Raw genomic sequence first — 17,010 nt, forward strand, 5'->3', positions numbered from 1 at the left:
ATCTTACACACAGAGTTTGTTTGGGTTTTTTTTTTGTCCTCAGTATTTTGTGCAATACCTTTTTTTTTTTTTTTTTTTTTTGCAAAATGCAGCATGTTACTACTTTCAGCGTTTTTTTTTTTTACCCATTGAAAGCAATGGGTGGTACAAAAAAAAAAAAAAAAAAGCTGACAAAACACAGGTATCAGTTTTTGGTGCCTAAACATGATGAACTAGAATCCAATTTTTTTTTTTTATGCATTAAACTTTATCAGCAAGTACAAGACACAAATGCAGGAAAAAATGCACCGAAAACCACAGCAAAAACGAAGCTTTATTTATTTATTTTTTTTAAACAAGTTTCTTACTGCCAAGGGGGAAAATGCATAAAAAATGCAACATGTGAACAAAACCTTATAGTATGCAGTGAAACTATTGCAAGTTCCCTAGGGGGACTTAAAAACACAGTGAACAATAAAAACAAAACAAAAACAAATTTAGTTTTGAACACTCTTGCTTTCTCAATTAAAAAATGGAAGATTTAATTTTTTTTAAATGCATTTGGTATTGCCATTTCCTTAAGTGAGGTCTATCAGCATACAAAATAATTTATCCCTTAATTTGTAACTATCATTTTTTTCCCCTCCATAAATCAATGATACACATTAAAACAAGCAACTTTATAATTTCTTATCAGGGAAATCTTTCCTTCTCCTCCTGGATTGATTTTACTTTCTTAATTCACAGGTAAAATCTATCTTCGGTTAATGCAGACTTTCCCATTACTGAGCTAGGAGATGACAGCTTGTGCTTATGAAGCTCTATGTAGAGAGGAGGGAGGAGTCTGAGGCAGACAAACATTTTACCACAAGTTCTCCTGAAACGCCAAGTACACTTTTAAGGGTACGTTCCCACGGTCAGTAAACGCTGCGGGTTGGACGCTGTGTACATCCGCAGCGTCCAGATGTGACAGCTTAGGGGATGGGATTTCAAGAAATCTAATCTCCATTATGCGTGCTGAGACACCTGCGGCTCACCCGTGGAGAAGGACATGCGGCTCGTCTCTCCAGACCGCAGCATGTCAATTTATTTTGCGGAGACATGAGTCTCCCCAAGATAAATCTCACCTATACAACGTATTGGGCACGGTGATTCCGCACGGTTCAATAAACACATGCAAAATCACCTGCGTTCAATAGCGGGCAGCGCTTTGGACAGAGCAGACATGTGTTGCGTCCAAAGCGCTGCCGATTCCTGACCGTGGGAACATACCCAGAAATAAAGAATAAAATAAATAAGTGTAGCAGCAGAACTGTTTTTGTTGCTTTTTTCTTTTTTTTTTTTTTTCCTCTGCCGCACATCTATAATATTTTAATGCCAAAAATAAATATATATTTTTGCCACACAAAAAGAAAAAAAACTTGTATAGCTTTGGCATGTAGCTGTACTAATCTGAAGAATCGTTTCAGCAGGTCATGGTTACTGCTGTCGAAAGTGTTTAGGCTACAGTGTCGGACTGGGAGCCAAGGGCCCACCAGTAACCAACTCCAGGGCCCCCTTTTCAGCAACAAGCAAATGTGACATTATCACATTATCGACAATCATCAAAATAAATAAATATATATATAATTTTTTGATAGTTAAATGAATATGGTGACGGCTCGCCGGAGGATTCTACTGTTCTCCTGTGGGCCAGTCCAAGCCTGGCTACAAACCTCATTCTGTGGTATAAGGAGATTTATTAATACAAAATGTTAAAATTATAACCAGTGAAACAAAAATAGCCCAAATGTGAGCCCCTGATTGCCCACCATTTGAGCCAGTCTCAGGCACAAAGCTCTGATGGCTTGGTTGTCATAGAAGCAAGGTTCAGCGTACAGAGTGTTGTGAATTAGACTTTTTTGGCTCCCTCTTGTGGTCACTAGTGGTATGACTCTGAGATTGTCTGTCTTTCCCTAGTGTGGCACCCACCTGGGTCGTTAGTCCAGGGGTGTTGCTATATGAACTTCCTGAATTCTTAGTCTGGTGCCTGGCATCGTTGTAATCAGTCCTTTCTGTTTGCTCCTGTCTGCTGGTCCTGGTTTTTGCAAAATTAAGCTAAGTCCTGCTTCCTTGTTTTTTGGTTATCTGTATTGCTCTTATTTTTTGTCCAGCTTGTACTAAATGTGATTCCTGATTTTTCTGGAAGCTCTAGGGGGCTGGTATTCTCCCCCCGGGCCGTTAGACGGTTCGGGGGTTCTTGAATATCCAGCGTGGATATTTTTGATAGGGTTTTTGCTGACCGTATAAGTCATCTTACTATATTCTGCTATTAGTCAGTGGGCCTCTCTTTGCTAAATACCTAGTTCATTCTTACGTTTGTCTTTTCTTCTTACCTCACCGTTATTATTGGTTGGGGGCTTGTATCCAACTTTTGGGGTCTTTTCTCTGGAGGCAAGAAAGGTCTATCTTTTCCCTTCTAGGGTTAGTTAGTTCTCCGGCTGGCGCGAGACGTCTAGAACCAACGTAGGCACGTTCCCCGGCTGCTGCTATTTGTGGTGCTAGGATTAGCTATACGGTCAGCCCAGTTACCACTGCCCTATGAGCTGGTTTTTTGTGTTTGCAGACTTGGTATTTATTTTTGAGACCCTCTGCCATTGGGGTCATAACAACAGAGTAACTTATAGTCGCTCGTGATCTGTCAGCAGGCGACATTGCACATTCTGAGCAAAGTTGCAACATAAAACAGCATGTAGTTTTGTCGCAGCCACAACGAAAGTCTTGTTGTGTTTATTTGTGAAGGTAATGTGCCGTGATATGTCCTTATGGGGTGGGGGTACCGTTGTTGGCCTGTGTGCATGTGGTGTCTGTCTTTTTTTTTTTTCCTTTTTTTTTTTTTTTTTTAAGGTGAATCTACTTCAGGGAAACTCAAATGGTCTTTTTCCTGAAAACAGCTTGCTGGCGGCCTCTGATGTTTTCACAGCTGCCACCATCTTTACTCACTTTCCACTAAAGTGACTTCCTAGTGAAAAATCGCCCAAAGATTGGACACCATGCTATTAACCGCTTCATCATATTCCAACCCTGAAATGGTTAAAAGAAGTAGTGAAACCCTGAACATGAGTACAGCAAGTTCATTTGACATTGATGTGCACGATTTATTTATTTACTTACTTTTTTTTGTTTGTTTTTTTCAGGCAGATTTCACCTGAAAGACATTGTGTGCAAATACCCTTATAGTGATCTACTTGAAAACTTTTTTTATTTTGTTTCTCCAGTTACAATAAATAATGTACCCCTTAAACTGCCGAACAAATATCCCCCTGCACCCCGTATTTATGCTACATGTATCCTCAATAGGTAGAGAAGAATAATCTTATTCTCCTCATAGACAAGGGTGGGACATGTTAAAATTTACCATACTCAAATCTTTCCTCCGCCACTTGATGTCAGGGAATTAAGACAGTCATATAAGGTGGTCAGCCAAAATTGAAGATTTCAGCAGTCATTCATTTAATTTGTATGGCTTTCTTAAAGAGCACCTAGTCAAAATTGGCCAGTTTTTGCTCTTATTTCGTTCCCTCTGCTCTCTTGATTACTCAGTTTTCTTTGTTTTTAAATCCTGCATAAGGTTCCAGAATTAAGAAACTTTTTTTATTTAGTGCAAATTTTTATGATCTTGACTAATAGGATAGTGGTTATAGGGTAATTATGCAAAACAGTCTAAAAAACGGTCCTCTCACACTGTGCGCAATTTCCCCTTGGTAAAGACCATAATAATTGCCACTAAATAAGTCCCATATCTTTGGAACTGTATGTTGGATTTAAAAAAACAAAACTATATAGAATCCTGACAACAGTAGAGGGAATTGTAAGCAAAAATTGGCCAATTTTGACCTTGTGACAGGTCTTTTTTAAGGCTGACATGTACACAAGAGATTTATTTGCAGACCAGGGCCTGTAACTAGGAAAAGCAGAAATCCATAGCAGACTATTAATGGGTCCTTAAGTATTAGAAAGGTCATCAAGATAATTTTACTGGACAACCCATCTGATGAATAGGTCATCAATAGTCGATCGGTGGATAGTCCACACATGATACCCCCATCCCTCGATCAGCTGTTATTGGATCAGCTGGCTATTGGATGTAAATGCTTTGGATGGACCTGTGCTTCAGATGTGTAAAAGCTGTTCTGCAGCAGCCTTTACTAAGAGAATAGGAGCTGTTCTTAATTTCAGTAATTGACAACAATCTTTGCATGCACAATCACTTAATATAACTACCCACTAGACTCCTAAATCTAAAAGGAGTTGGACGGCACAGAATGACTGTTAAAACCAAGCGCTGGCGTTCGGTTTTCCTTTGGTGTGGCCTAACAGTTCAATGCATCTTCCCACCTCCTTGTTTTCCCATTTATCTTGGCCCTTCAATGGCTCTACTAAGCCAGAGCTGTCAATCAATGAGTGGGGGGAGGCGGTGGAGGTATAGAGAAAACAGGTAATTGGAAGGAGCTCTGTTTGGCCACGCCATGGTGCACCGAGGGCCTGTGCTGATCGTCCCTTTTTAAGTCCTATAGTAAGTGTTATGAAACACACTGCCCATAAATTGCATCTTCCCGATGTGTAGAGTGTATGTTCAGAGTGACAGGTTCGCTGAAATGGCACTCGTAGATGTTGTCCCCAACTTTAATGCGTAGCACAGGAAATATTTAGATTTTACATTTTGCAGAAATACTGCATAAAAATTCTATTTGCATGAAACGAGTACTTAAAAATAAATACGCATTCACACGCTATGGCTATAAAATCCTCCCCCACAACTGCGTTTAGTTAATTTGTGTTTTTGAAATGTTAGAATCCTTCAAAAAGGAAAGAGTTTGACACATTTCCCAGTATGGAGGAGTCAGGCAAGCATTTGTATGGAGAGCAGTCATCTGACGGTATGCGTTAGTCACATCTAGTAGCGGATTTTACTAGGAATATTACTAGGCACAATTCTGCTTAAAATCTCGTCAAAATTTGTGCCCACTGTTTGCAGCTTTTTGACTATTTTGATCTTGGGGCCGGACATGAAAAGTCAAAAGGCCACTTTTGGCCAGCCGGCTATATTTTGCCTATGTCGGATTGAAATAATTACTAAGTAGGAGTTGTAGCACCTCACCTTCCCACTAATGATATAAAACGTGACAAATTTGCTGTTCTGGATGAGAAAAGCTGGACAATCTTCATTTTGGGGAAGAGACCTTAATTACTGACACCCCAAATTAGATGGAGGGTATAGGCTTATTTCTAAGGCTGCCGTCACACTAGCAGTATTTGGTCAGTATTTTACATCAGTATTTGTAAGCCAAAACCAGGAGTGGAACAATTAGAGGAAAAGTATAATAGAAACACATGCACCACTTCTGCATTTATCACCCACTCCTGGTTTTGGCTTACAAATACTGATGTAAAATACTGACCAAATACTGCTAGTGTGACGGCAGCCTTAGTATTGTTTCCTGCTTGCAGGTTGTGGGTCCGGACTGCAATCGTTTTATGTGTTTCATATGTCATAAATTTGTAAAGGAAGAAATGCTAGTGAAGAAAAAGTGAAACGTTTGTGTAAAAGTTCACTCTCCATGTAACTCTATTTAGCTTTCTGTCTGTGGCTGCCTTTTAATCTATTATTCAGGGCTATAGCTTGAACATTAGGAGAGTTTGATGTACGTTTACATTGTCAATTTTTTACTTTAATAATTCTGAGACCTAAAGTATATCTAGCTTAGTCTATGATGAATGCCGGGCATCAGATACTAGTTTTGTGATTTGACAGTGGATCAGCGAATGATCGACACTTCTTCCTTCAAAAGTCAGAAAGTCACTGAGCTGAGACCTCTGGATGCTCAGGTATAATGTGATATGATGAGACATATGGAATGGGGCACAGTTGGAAATTGCTGTAAAGTTGCAGGTTTATTGTACAGTACAGCTAAAATTATCCAATTGTGACGGCTCACTTTGTTTTTGGCACTTGGATATATGCTTGTGTGTATGGTGTGCAGGTCAAGGCATTTGGACTCTGCACCACTGCTGTGTCCATAGGACTACCTGTGGGAAAAAGTCTGACTTACAGATGTGTGTTCCATGTAACCAACAAAAGACAAAAAATCTAAAACAAGAAATTGCCTTTTTCTGGCCAGGAGTTGGATAACAAACAAATATATCTTTTAAAGGGCTTTTCTGGGATATTACAATTCATAATCTAGCCTTGGAAAAGGCTATCATTATCTGAATGGTGGGTGTCAGAAATATTAGTGTAGAGTAATGGGTGGGGTGCAAAAATTCTAAGGACTTTGTGACCGGTAGCACGAATTTATTGGAAAAGGTTGATAATTTGATGCCAAATATGACTGGGGTAACTGACTGAGGTAAGTGCCCCTTTGTTAAGTGGAATATGTAATACCAAATTTGGTTATTAAAGTTTTTTTATTCTATGTCTTTTCCTGTTTAAGTGTGTGTGTGTGTATATATACACACACACACACACACACACACACACACACACACACACACACACACACACACACTGCAGTCAAAGCTACACCTGTGACTGCAATGCACTCCCGTGGCCTCAACACGCCTCAACACGCCTCCATGTGCTTCCTGGGGGGAGCATGCCGACCCCTGCATGTAACACTGGTCACTGTCTCACAATGTATACAACTTGATTTCACTAACCCCCGATGTAAACTATATCTCTGAGCACTAAAAAATACTCGGAGATCACCTGAGCATTCTCGGGAAAACCCGAGCAACGAGTATACTCGCTCATCACTAGTCATTAACTATATCCCTGACACACTGAGGGTTGGAGTAGTGACAAGAACTAGTGGGCACGTTAAAACCATAATTAAGTGTGAGGGAGTGCCAGGGCCGTAGTCTTGGCTGAGACTAATGGCTCTTGCACACCCTGGTCTCCCATCACATACATACAATGTCCTTTTAGCAATGTCTTTGCCTCCCTGGTCTCTGCTCCTTCCGGATTTCCTCTGCATTGTTGTGCATAAACAGTCCAGTTGTAATTTAAAACGGAGAACTTTACTTTATTCTCTTCCCAGCACATCCTTATTAGATACAACATCAGCATAGGGTTCCAAACAGTCCTCATTCTCCACTTTCCCTGCCCCTCTTTCTATGGCCTTCAGTACGTGCACGCGTCGTACCGCCTCTTTCGGTAACGCAGCGTTTTCCCTGTTCAGACTCACTACACTTAGGAGTTTTCTTGTCCGTTTCGCTGTTCCTGCCTTACCCCAGTTACCTCCTTCTATGTTAACTATTATCTATTCCTAACCTTCTATTAAGTCCTAATGTTGCCCCCTCTAGTGGGCTAACTTGGTACTGCACTATCCCTAGACAACTATACACAGCATTATAAAACATTCATATAGCAGCAAACAGTTGGAAACACTATATATATAGCAGATTGAAATCACATTAACATAGCGTGGTCACACTCCCACTACCTCAAGAACCGGGACGTGCTTAAAGGGGTAGGGGTGGGTACCAGTCTTTGTAACCCCTCACATTAGCACAGATGCACAAAAAGTCTTGGGATTCATTGTGCTCCCAGAAATCAAAACACACACACACACACACACACACACACACACACACACACACACACACACACACACACACACACACACACACACACACACGCGCGCACAGTACCATCACTTTATAATATGTGAATAATCATTTGTAGAATCAATGCACATTAAATATGTCTTGAACGTGTTGAATATTTATGCGTCCTAAACATTCCAGGAAAACTGTGATCATGGGATATAAAATTTGTGATATCTTCTGCTGATCGCATCATGTAATAGAAGTACAGTAGTTAAATGGCTTTCTTAAAACAGTGAATAATGAAGGGTATAGCAGGGCCTGAGGACGCGCAGTAGAAGAGTAATGTGTTACTACATTACATGGCAGCCCCCGGTGTGCCGTTCCGCTCACTTATGTGTAATATATTCTTTCTTTTAGTGTTGTGTGAATGGGAACTCTTAGTGCTGGACCGATGTCACAAAGTCGGCAAACAAATCCTGCAATAACCACTGCCGGTCCCCCTGCTGATATGAGCGCCCAGGAGCAAAACCACGAAGGCACAAGTAAGTAAACAATCAAAACGGCTATACCAACATTTTATCTCCTATATGCTTTCATTTACATTAATTATATGTTAAATCGCCATTGCAGGGATATAATTTTGTCTATACAAATCCATGTGAGAAGATGGGCTGTACAGAACACTGTAACAAATCTTCACACTAAAGGATTAAAGGGAGTGTCTCACTCCAAATTTACACTTCAGTCTGACCACATAGCCTTGTAGGAGGTGGCGCAACAATAAAAATTTTTGTTTTTTTACATCATCCCCCCCCCCCCCCCATTTAAAAAAAACAACTTTATAATTGTAATCCTTCATAAAGCTCAGGCGGAACTTGTCTTAGATTGGGGGCTCCTTTCTCCATTAACATCACTATTCCTTTTGTATGTATTTGTACCTTTTGGCTTTTTTTTTGTCTTATACATTTCATCTAGGGCTTTCATTATTATTCATAATGAGGTTTACTATTATACGCTTCCTACCCTAAATGTATTCTTTGGTCACACTCTCACATATATAGCAATTCGTGTGGCCCACAATCTAATGTAATTTTCATGTTTTGTTGTGTAGCTCGCCATTGATTTTATGATGTGAATTCTTGTTTTTATTCAACAGAAATGTATATGTACAGGTCCTTCTCAAAAAATTAGCATATACGGTAGTGTAAAATTTCATTATTTACCATAATGTAATGATTACAATTAAACTTTCATATATTATAGATTCATTATCCACCAACTGAAATTTGTCAGGTCTTTTATTGTTTTAATACTGATGATTTTGGCATACAACTCCTGATAACCCAAAAAACCTGTCTCAATAAATTAGCATATTTCACCCGTCCAATCAAATAAAAGTGTTTTTTAATAACAAACAAAACCATCAAATAATAATGTTCAGTTATGCACTCAATACTTGGTCGGGAATCCTTTGGCAGAAATGACTGCTTCAATGCGGCGTGGCATGGAGGCAATCAGCCTGTGACACTGCTGAGATGTTATGGAGGCCCAGGATGCTTCAATAGCGGCCTTAAGCTCATCCAGAGTGTTGGGTCTTGCGTCTCTCAACTTTCTCTTCACAATATCCCACAGATTCTCTATGGGGTTCAGGTCAGGAGAGTTGGCAGGCCAATTGAGCACAGTAATACCATGGTCAGTAAACCATTTACCAGTGGTTTTGGCACTGTGAGCAGGTGCCAGGTCGTGCTGAAAAATGAAATCTTCATCTCCATAAAGCATTTCAGCCGATGGAAGCATGAAGTGCTCCAAAATCTCCTGATAGCTAGCTGCATTGACCCTGCCCTTGATGAAACACAGTGGACCAACACCAGCAGCTGACATGGCACCCCACACCATCACTGACTGTGGGTACTTGACACTGGACTTCAGGCATTTTGGCATTTCCTTCTCCCCAGTCTTCCTCCAGACTCTGGCACCTTGATTTCCGAATGACATGCAAAATTTAGCAACAGTCCAGTGCTGCTTCTCTGTAGCCCAGGTCAGGCGCTTCTGCCGCTGTTTATGGTTCAAAAGTGGCTTTACCTGGGGAATGCGGCACCTGTAGCCCATTTCCAGCACACGCCTGTGCACGGTGGCTCTGGATGTTTCCACACCAGACTCAGTCCACTGCTTCCTCAGGTTCCCCAAGGTCTGGAATCGGTCCTTCTCCACAATCTTCCTCAGGGTCCGGTCACCTCTTCTCGTTGTACAGCGTTTTCTGCCACATTGTTTCCTTCCAACAGACTTACCATTGAGGTGCCTTGATACAGCACTCTGGGAACAGCCTATTTGTTGAGAAATTTCTTTCTGGGTCTTACCCTCTTGCTTGAGGGTGTCAATGATGGCCTTCTTGACATCTGTCAGGTCGCTAGTCTTACCCATGATGGGGGTTTTGAGTAATGAACCAGGCAGGGAGTTTTTAAAAGCCTCAGGTATCTTTTGCATGTGTTTAGAGTTAATTAGTTGATTCAGAAGATTAGGGTAATAGGTCGTTTAGAGAACCTTTTCTTGATATGCTAATTTATTGAGACAGGTTTTTTGGGTTATCAGGAGTTGTAGGCCAAAATCATCAGTATTAAAACAATAAAAGACCTGACAAATTTCAGTTGGTGGATAATGAATCTATAATATATGAAAGTTTAATTGTAATCATTACATTATGGTAAATAATGAAATTTTACACTATATGCTAATTTTTTGAGAAGGACCTGTATGTAGTGGCGGTGGTTATATTTCTAGTTTTGTTTTGTTTTTTTTCTTTTAAATTAACTTTCATTGAAAGACTGCTGCACTATAATAATACGGGCACATGTTACAAGATCAATGAATTACAAATTATTTTTATTTTATTTTTTTTATATATATAAATGTTAAGAATAGAAATTACAGGACTGGATGCAGTGATGGTGATACTATAGCAATTTTATATGATAAAGTAGAAGCTTGGAGCAATTTTTTTTTTCTTATTTCCAATAGTCATTCTCAAAACACATGAATGCCTCTCTATAATATGTTAGGAAGTGGCTGGGGAGAACAATAATAGCGCAATAGCGTTAGGGAAAAGGTGATACTGCTCATCTTTATGCGGTTGTGGGAGACACAACACTGTAATACATAGATACAAAGAAGGATATGTATTACAGCGTTGTAATGGAATCTTTGGAAGTTGTGGGTAACCCACATTACGGGTATTATATCCGATAAAGGGTTACACTTGAGGAGAAAAAAATGCAGTTTATGCTCTACGCATTTTGAAGTATTCTTCAAGAGAACCACAGAGCTTTGTGGCTGTCCTGAAGAAGTAAGAGTACTTCAAAATGCATAGAGAATATACTGCATTTATTCTCAATTGGATTCCTTTGGATAGAATACCAGCAATGTGGGTTACCCACAACGTCCGAACATTTCAACGCTGTAGTATATATATCTTTTTGTGTTTACTTTCCCATTTAATGGAAACCATAATGTAATAAACTTTTCTAATTTTTATTTGTCTTTATTTTCGGTAAAGATGCAGACTTCAGTCTTGAGGAGGCAGAATTTAATTGGGAAGAATATCTAGAAGAGACTGAGAGTGTGAGTGCACCTCACAGCTTTTTCAAACATGTAAGTTATTGAAAAGAATCCTTTACATTTCATAATTTAGTTGCCTCTCTGGGCAGGTGGTGGCGTTGCTTCTCTGGGCAGGCGGGTGGCGTTGGCTCTCTGGGCAGGTGGGTGGCGTTGCCGCTCTGGGCAGGTGGGTGGCATTGCCTCTCTGGGCAGGTGGTGGCGTTGCCTCTCTGGGCAGGTGGTGGCGTTGCCTCTCTGGGCAGGTGGGTGGCGTTGCCTCTCTGGGCAGGTGGGTGGCGTTGCCTCTGGGGGCAGGTGGTGGCGTTGCCTCTGGGGGCAGGTGGTGGCGTTGGCTCTCTGGGCAGGTGGGTGGCGTTGCCGCTCTGGGCAGGTGGGTGGCTGTGGCTCTCGGGGCAGGTGGGTGGCGTTGCCGCTCTGGGCAGGTGGGTGGCGTTGCCGCTTGGGGCAGTTGGTGGCATTACATATGTTCATGCTTCAGGCAAAGGCTTTGATCATCAAGTGTAAAATTTGAAGTTCTTATCAGACTTTAAGCACTTATATTAGTAGCTACAGCTCTGGCAAAAATTAAGAGACTACTGCAAAATGTTCAGTTTGTCTGATTTTTCTTTTTATTGGTGTATTTTTGAGTAAAATGTAGATTGTTCTTTTATTCTATAAACTTCTGACATGTCTCCGAATTTCCAAACAATAATTTTTGTATTTTTTTCTGACAAAGAAAAATGGTCAAAATTACAAAAAAAAATCCAGTGCTTTCAGACCTCAAATAATGCAAAGAAAACAAGTTAATAATAATTTAGAAACAACAGCTACTAATGTTTTAACACGGAAAGAGTTCAGAAATCAATATTTTGTGGAATAACCATGATTGTTAATCACAGCTTTCATGCGTCTTGGCATGCTTGCCACCAGTCTTTCACACTGCTTCTGGCGCAAAAATGTAAGCAGTTCTTCTTTGTTTGATGGCTTGTGACTATCCATCATCCTCTTAATTACATTCCTGAGGATTTCAATGGGGTTCAGGTCTGGAGATTGGGCTGCCCATGACAGGGTTTTGATGTGGTGGTCTCTTTTTGCCAGAGCTGTATGTATGTACTATGGCTCCCTAGGGTATTGATGTTTGAAATCGCTAATAAAATTAGTTTCTTAACATTTTCAGGAGTTTCCTGGTGGTAAATGACTATCATCCTCAGGAAACCCCTACTTCCTTTAAAGGGGTTCTCTGGGAATATAAAAAAAAGAATTTGTCAAATGTAATAAATTCCTTATGTAACAAATTACACTCATTTTGTCCAGGGAAGAAATCGCTGTAGTACATACAGGGTGATTATAAAAGCTTCATCGTATTTAGCATGCATATTACTGCATAGATATAAATTTCACCCGCTTGTAATAACGTATCGAAATGTCACATCTCAGAGTTTGTAACTCGCGTGTTCAGACTCACTTGTGACTTACCGGGTGGCAGGGGGACATCAGATCCAAAAATGTCGACTACGCAAGTGAAAACTATTTGTGTTTTAGAGTATGAAAAGTGGAAATCAATTGTTACCATGCAGCGAGCATTCCGAAGACGGTATAAAAGTGACCCACCTGGTCTCCAGACCATTCTGCCGTGGTATCGACAATTTAAGGACACAAGATGCTTGTGTAAACCTAAAAGCCCCCAGATCACCGAGTGTTACAATTGAAGGGTTCGAGGGACCTTTGCACGTAACCAACAGAAATCAACACGTCGCGCAAATCGTGAACTTGACATTCTTCAGCTGAAGTTGGGAAGATTCTGCGAGGCACCTTCACCAGAAACCATATCGCATACAGCTATTGCAAAATCTACAGCCAGGTGACCACTGCATCCAATACGAATTCTGTGCACTTTTTCAGGCAGCATTGGAAGATGATGAATGTGCTTCCCGGCTAGTGCTCAGTGACGGGGCAACCTTCCATTTAAGCGGAAAGATGAACGGTCACAACATCCGAATATAGGGAAGGAAAGTCCCAATGCCACTCCGGATATCAAGATATTCTCAGAAACTAAATGTTGTCTGTGCAATCTCGAAAACAAAAGTGTACAGGCTTTTTTTTTTCCCCAGCTGAAAACACAATGACTGGAACATCATACTGTGATATGTTATGGTTGTTTGCACAACTAATTCAAAAAACAAGATTTTCCGAAAAGACGGCGCTCCACCCCAATGGCATTCAGAGCTGCGTTGTCTCTACAAGGAACTCCCAAACCGGTGGACTGGGCACTGTACCGGTGTTGACTTGGCACTCTTCAGATGGACCCCCCCAGGTCTCACCATCTGACATTGGGTGACTTCTTCCTTTTAGGGATACATCAAAGGCATTGTTTACCTGCCGTCTTTACCAGCAACACTGGATGGGCTCTGGGACCGCATTACCGCCACTGTAATAATCATCGACTGGGATATGCTTCAGATTGTTTGGGTCGAACTGGATTACCGCATAGATGTATGTCATGTGACAAAAGGAGGACACATTCAGTGGTGAAAAGAAGTATGATACGCTGACGATTTTTCACATTTTCCCACTTGCAAAGAATTTAGAGGTCTGTAACTGTTATCATAGGCGCACTTCAACTGTGAAAGAAAAGTATCTTGGGTAAAAAAAATACAGAAAATCACTGCATGATTTTTACATAATTAATTTGAATTTTATTGCTTGAAATAAGTATTTGATACAAAAGAAAAACAGAACTTAATATTTGGTACAGAAACCTTTGTTCGCAATTACAGAGGTCAGACGTTTCCTGTAGTTCTTGGTCAAGTTTGCCCACACTGCAGCAGGGATTTTGGTCCACTCCTCCATACAGATCTTCTCCAGATCTTTTAGGTTTCGGGGCTGTCACTGGGCAACACTGAGTTTCCGCTCCCTCTAAAGATTTTCTATTGGGCTCAGGTCTGAAGACTGGCTAGGCCACTCCAGGACCATGAAATGCTTCATACGGAGCCACTCCTTAGTTGACTTGGCTGTGCTTCTGGTCATTGCCATTCTGGAAGACCCACCCACGACCCATCTTCCATGCGCTTCCTGAGGGAAGGAGATTGATGGCCAAAATCTTGCTATGTATGACCCCATCCATCTTCCCTTGAATATGGTGCAGTCGTCCTTTCCCTTTTCAGAAAAGCACCCCCAAAGTGTGATGCCCTGACCATGCATCACAGTTGGGACAGTGTTCTTGAGGTTGTATTTATCCTTCTTCCTTCTCCAAACATAGCGAGTGGAGTTGATACCAAAAAGTTCTATTTTGGTCTCATCTGCCCACATGACCTTCTCCCATGCCTCCACTGGATCATCAGATGGTCATTGGCGAACTTCAAATGGGCCTGGACATATGCTGGCGTGAGCAGGGGGACCTTGTGTGCTATGCAGGATTTTAGTCCTTGACAGCATAGTGTGTTACGAACGGTAATGTTTTAGACTGTGGTCCCAGTTCTCTTCAGGTCATTGACCAGGTCCTCCTGTGTCTTTCTGTGATGATTCCCGACCTTTCTCAGAATCCTCTTTACCCTATGAGGTGAGATCTTGCATGGAGCCACAGACCGAGGAAAATTCAGTCCTCTTTCTTCCTTTTTCTAATACTTGCACCAACAGTTGTTGCCTTCTCAGCAAGCTGCTTGCCTATTGTCCTGTAGCCCATCCTAGCCTTGTGCAGATCTACAATTTTTTTTCTGGCGCCCTTAGACAGCTCTTTGGTCTTGGCCATGGTGGGGAGGTTGGAGTGTGATTGAGTGTCTGAACAGGTGTCTTTTATACAGGTAACCAGTTCAAACAGGTGCAATTAATACAGGTAATGAGTGTGTGAGCAGGTTGCGGGATGCAGTCACGGACAGGAGGCAGAGCAAGAGTTAACAAATTTAACAGTTTAAGCTAGCAGGGTAGTAAACTCCTCGCTGGGAGATGAATTGTTAAAAGGGAAATGAAATGAGCAACAAATGCAGAATAACAGCAGTCCAGTTTTCAAACTTATCGTGTCCTTTATGTTCCTCCTCAGCAGATGATCCCGCAGGGGTTGCAGCTGCTGGAAAGATGTCCTTTAAATGAGGGTCCGTCTTCTGGCGGTAGCGGTCAGTCTCCGGTACCTTCCGCTGAGCCCCTATTCCATAAACCTGCCAAATCAAACAAGGCCGCAGCACTTCCAGAGTCAAACGTGGTCTGGCGTACAGCAACTGACCGGGAGGGCTGCAAGCATATGTCCGGTACTCAGTCACTGAGCACACGGCACCCCTCTCTTACGGTCCCACTTGTGGTGACAGGAGTCGGCAAACACAGCCCGACGCAGCGCCGGTGCTCAGGGGATGGAGCACGCCGCTTGCCCTGCTTGTTCGCGCCAAAACTGACTGCTGCTGCTCGCTTCTCTTTTGCCATGCCCCCTGCTTCCGGGTCACTGGGTCTGTCCGGTTCACTATTCTTTCCCCCGGACAACCTGGGACGCAGCCCCGACAGTTGCGGACCGGGCGCGGCACAGGCACCGGCGGCCCAGTTTTCCTCCTTACAAGTGCAGAGCAGGAGGGCTTCTTAAAGAAAAACTAACAGGTCTGTGAGAACCAGAAATCTTGCTGGTTGGTAGGTGATCAAATCCTTATTTCATGCAATAAAATACCTTTTAATTATATAAAAATCATTCAATGTGATTTTCTGGTTTTTATTTTTAGATTCTGTCTGAGGTGAAGTGTACCTACAATAAAAATTACAGACCTCTCCATTCTTTGTAGGGGTGCTAAACTTTGAGTTTGTTCGTTACCATGCGCACATTTACCTCTTGAGTCTTTTAGAATCACCCTGTGTACATAAAAACTGAACTGATTCGGATGGACTGTTGGGGCAGGCCAGGTTCCAGTGAGCATGTGTAGCAGGACCTGGACCTGGAGATGGCAACCCAAACAACATGCTGTCTACAGGTTATTACGATAACTGCCTCCCTGGACAAAACAAGTGTAATTTTGTTAATTTAAAGGTATTTAGGAATTTATTCATAGTTTTTTATTCTCGTGTTTGTTTTTTTTCTTTCCAGAGAAGCTTCTTGAATGAAGTATAGGTAAATTGTTTTAAAACTAAGGCCAATGATTTATTCTTGCAAGATTTGTTAGAGGTTGTCCACTACTAGGACAACACCCTTCTTAAACTGAATTTTCAGCCCCGATTAAATAAATGGATCTATACTCGCTTCCCGTGCCGACTCCATTCCAGTGGTGTGCGCACTCGTGGTCCCCAGGCCGTGATGCGGTGAAATGACACGTGATGCCTGGCACCCAATCAGCGCTGGCGTCAGTCTCCACCTCCTGTCGAAATGAACATGAAGAGCAAGCCAGGAATTGGCTGCAGCCCAGACTTCGGCTTCATGTTCAGTTTGTCCGAAGGTGGAGACTGTGATGCCACCACCTATTAAGCATCACGTGTCATGACACCACTTCACAGCCTCGGGACCACTAGTGCTGACACCGCGGGAACGGAGCTGGCATGGGAGGGGGAGTATAGGTTTATTTATTTTATTGGGGCCGAATATTCAGTTTAGGAAGGGGTTGTCCTAGTAGTGGCCAACCCCTACAAGTGCTTTGCCAACCATGATCAATCAGGATATAATCATGTCATTACTACTAAAAATGATTTTTTTTTCTTCTCTGATACTGTATTTTGGGAAGCCTGGGGAACACTGTCTAGCATTAAAAATACATTTAAACTTCAAAATCTCGTATGGATGTTCTGTCCCTAGGAATCCACTGACTTGCATATTGGGATATGTGGAGGAAATTGTTACGGACAACATGTTTAAAATAGTTATTGCACGATTGTTATTCATTGCTAGGA

General features: G+C 41.7%; 1 protein-coding gene across 2 annotated transcripts in view; it reads left to right on the forward strand.

Annotated features, from left to right (window-relative positions):
* SFMBT1 (Scm like with four mbt domains 1) overlaps window positions 1-17,010 on the forward strand; it is a 150,414-nt gene that overhangs the window by 46,064 nt on the left and 87,340 nt on the right. For both annotated transcript variants that reach the window (XM_077278162.1, XM_077278161.1), the window contains exons 2-3: window positions 7,987-8,111; window positions 11,120-11,214. In XM_077278162.1, coding sequence (XP_077134277.1) covers window positions 7,997-8,111; window positions 11,120-11,214 — 210 coding nt within the window. In that variant the 5' untranslated portion in view covers window positions 7,987-7,996. The remainder of the gene's footprint in view (window positions 1-7,986; window positions 8,112-11,119; window positions 11,215-17,010) is intronic.

This window comes from Ranitomeya variabilis, chromosome 8, assembly GCF_051348905.1.
Source record: "Ranitomeya variabilis isolate aRanVar5 chromosome 8, aRanVar5.hap1, whole genome shotgun sequence".
Taxonomy (NCBI): domain Eukaryota; kingdom Metazoa; phylum Chordata; class Amphibia; order Anura; family Dendrobatidae; genus Ranitomeya; species Ranitomeya variabilis.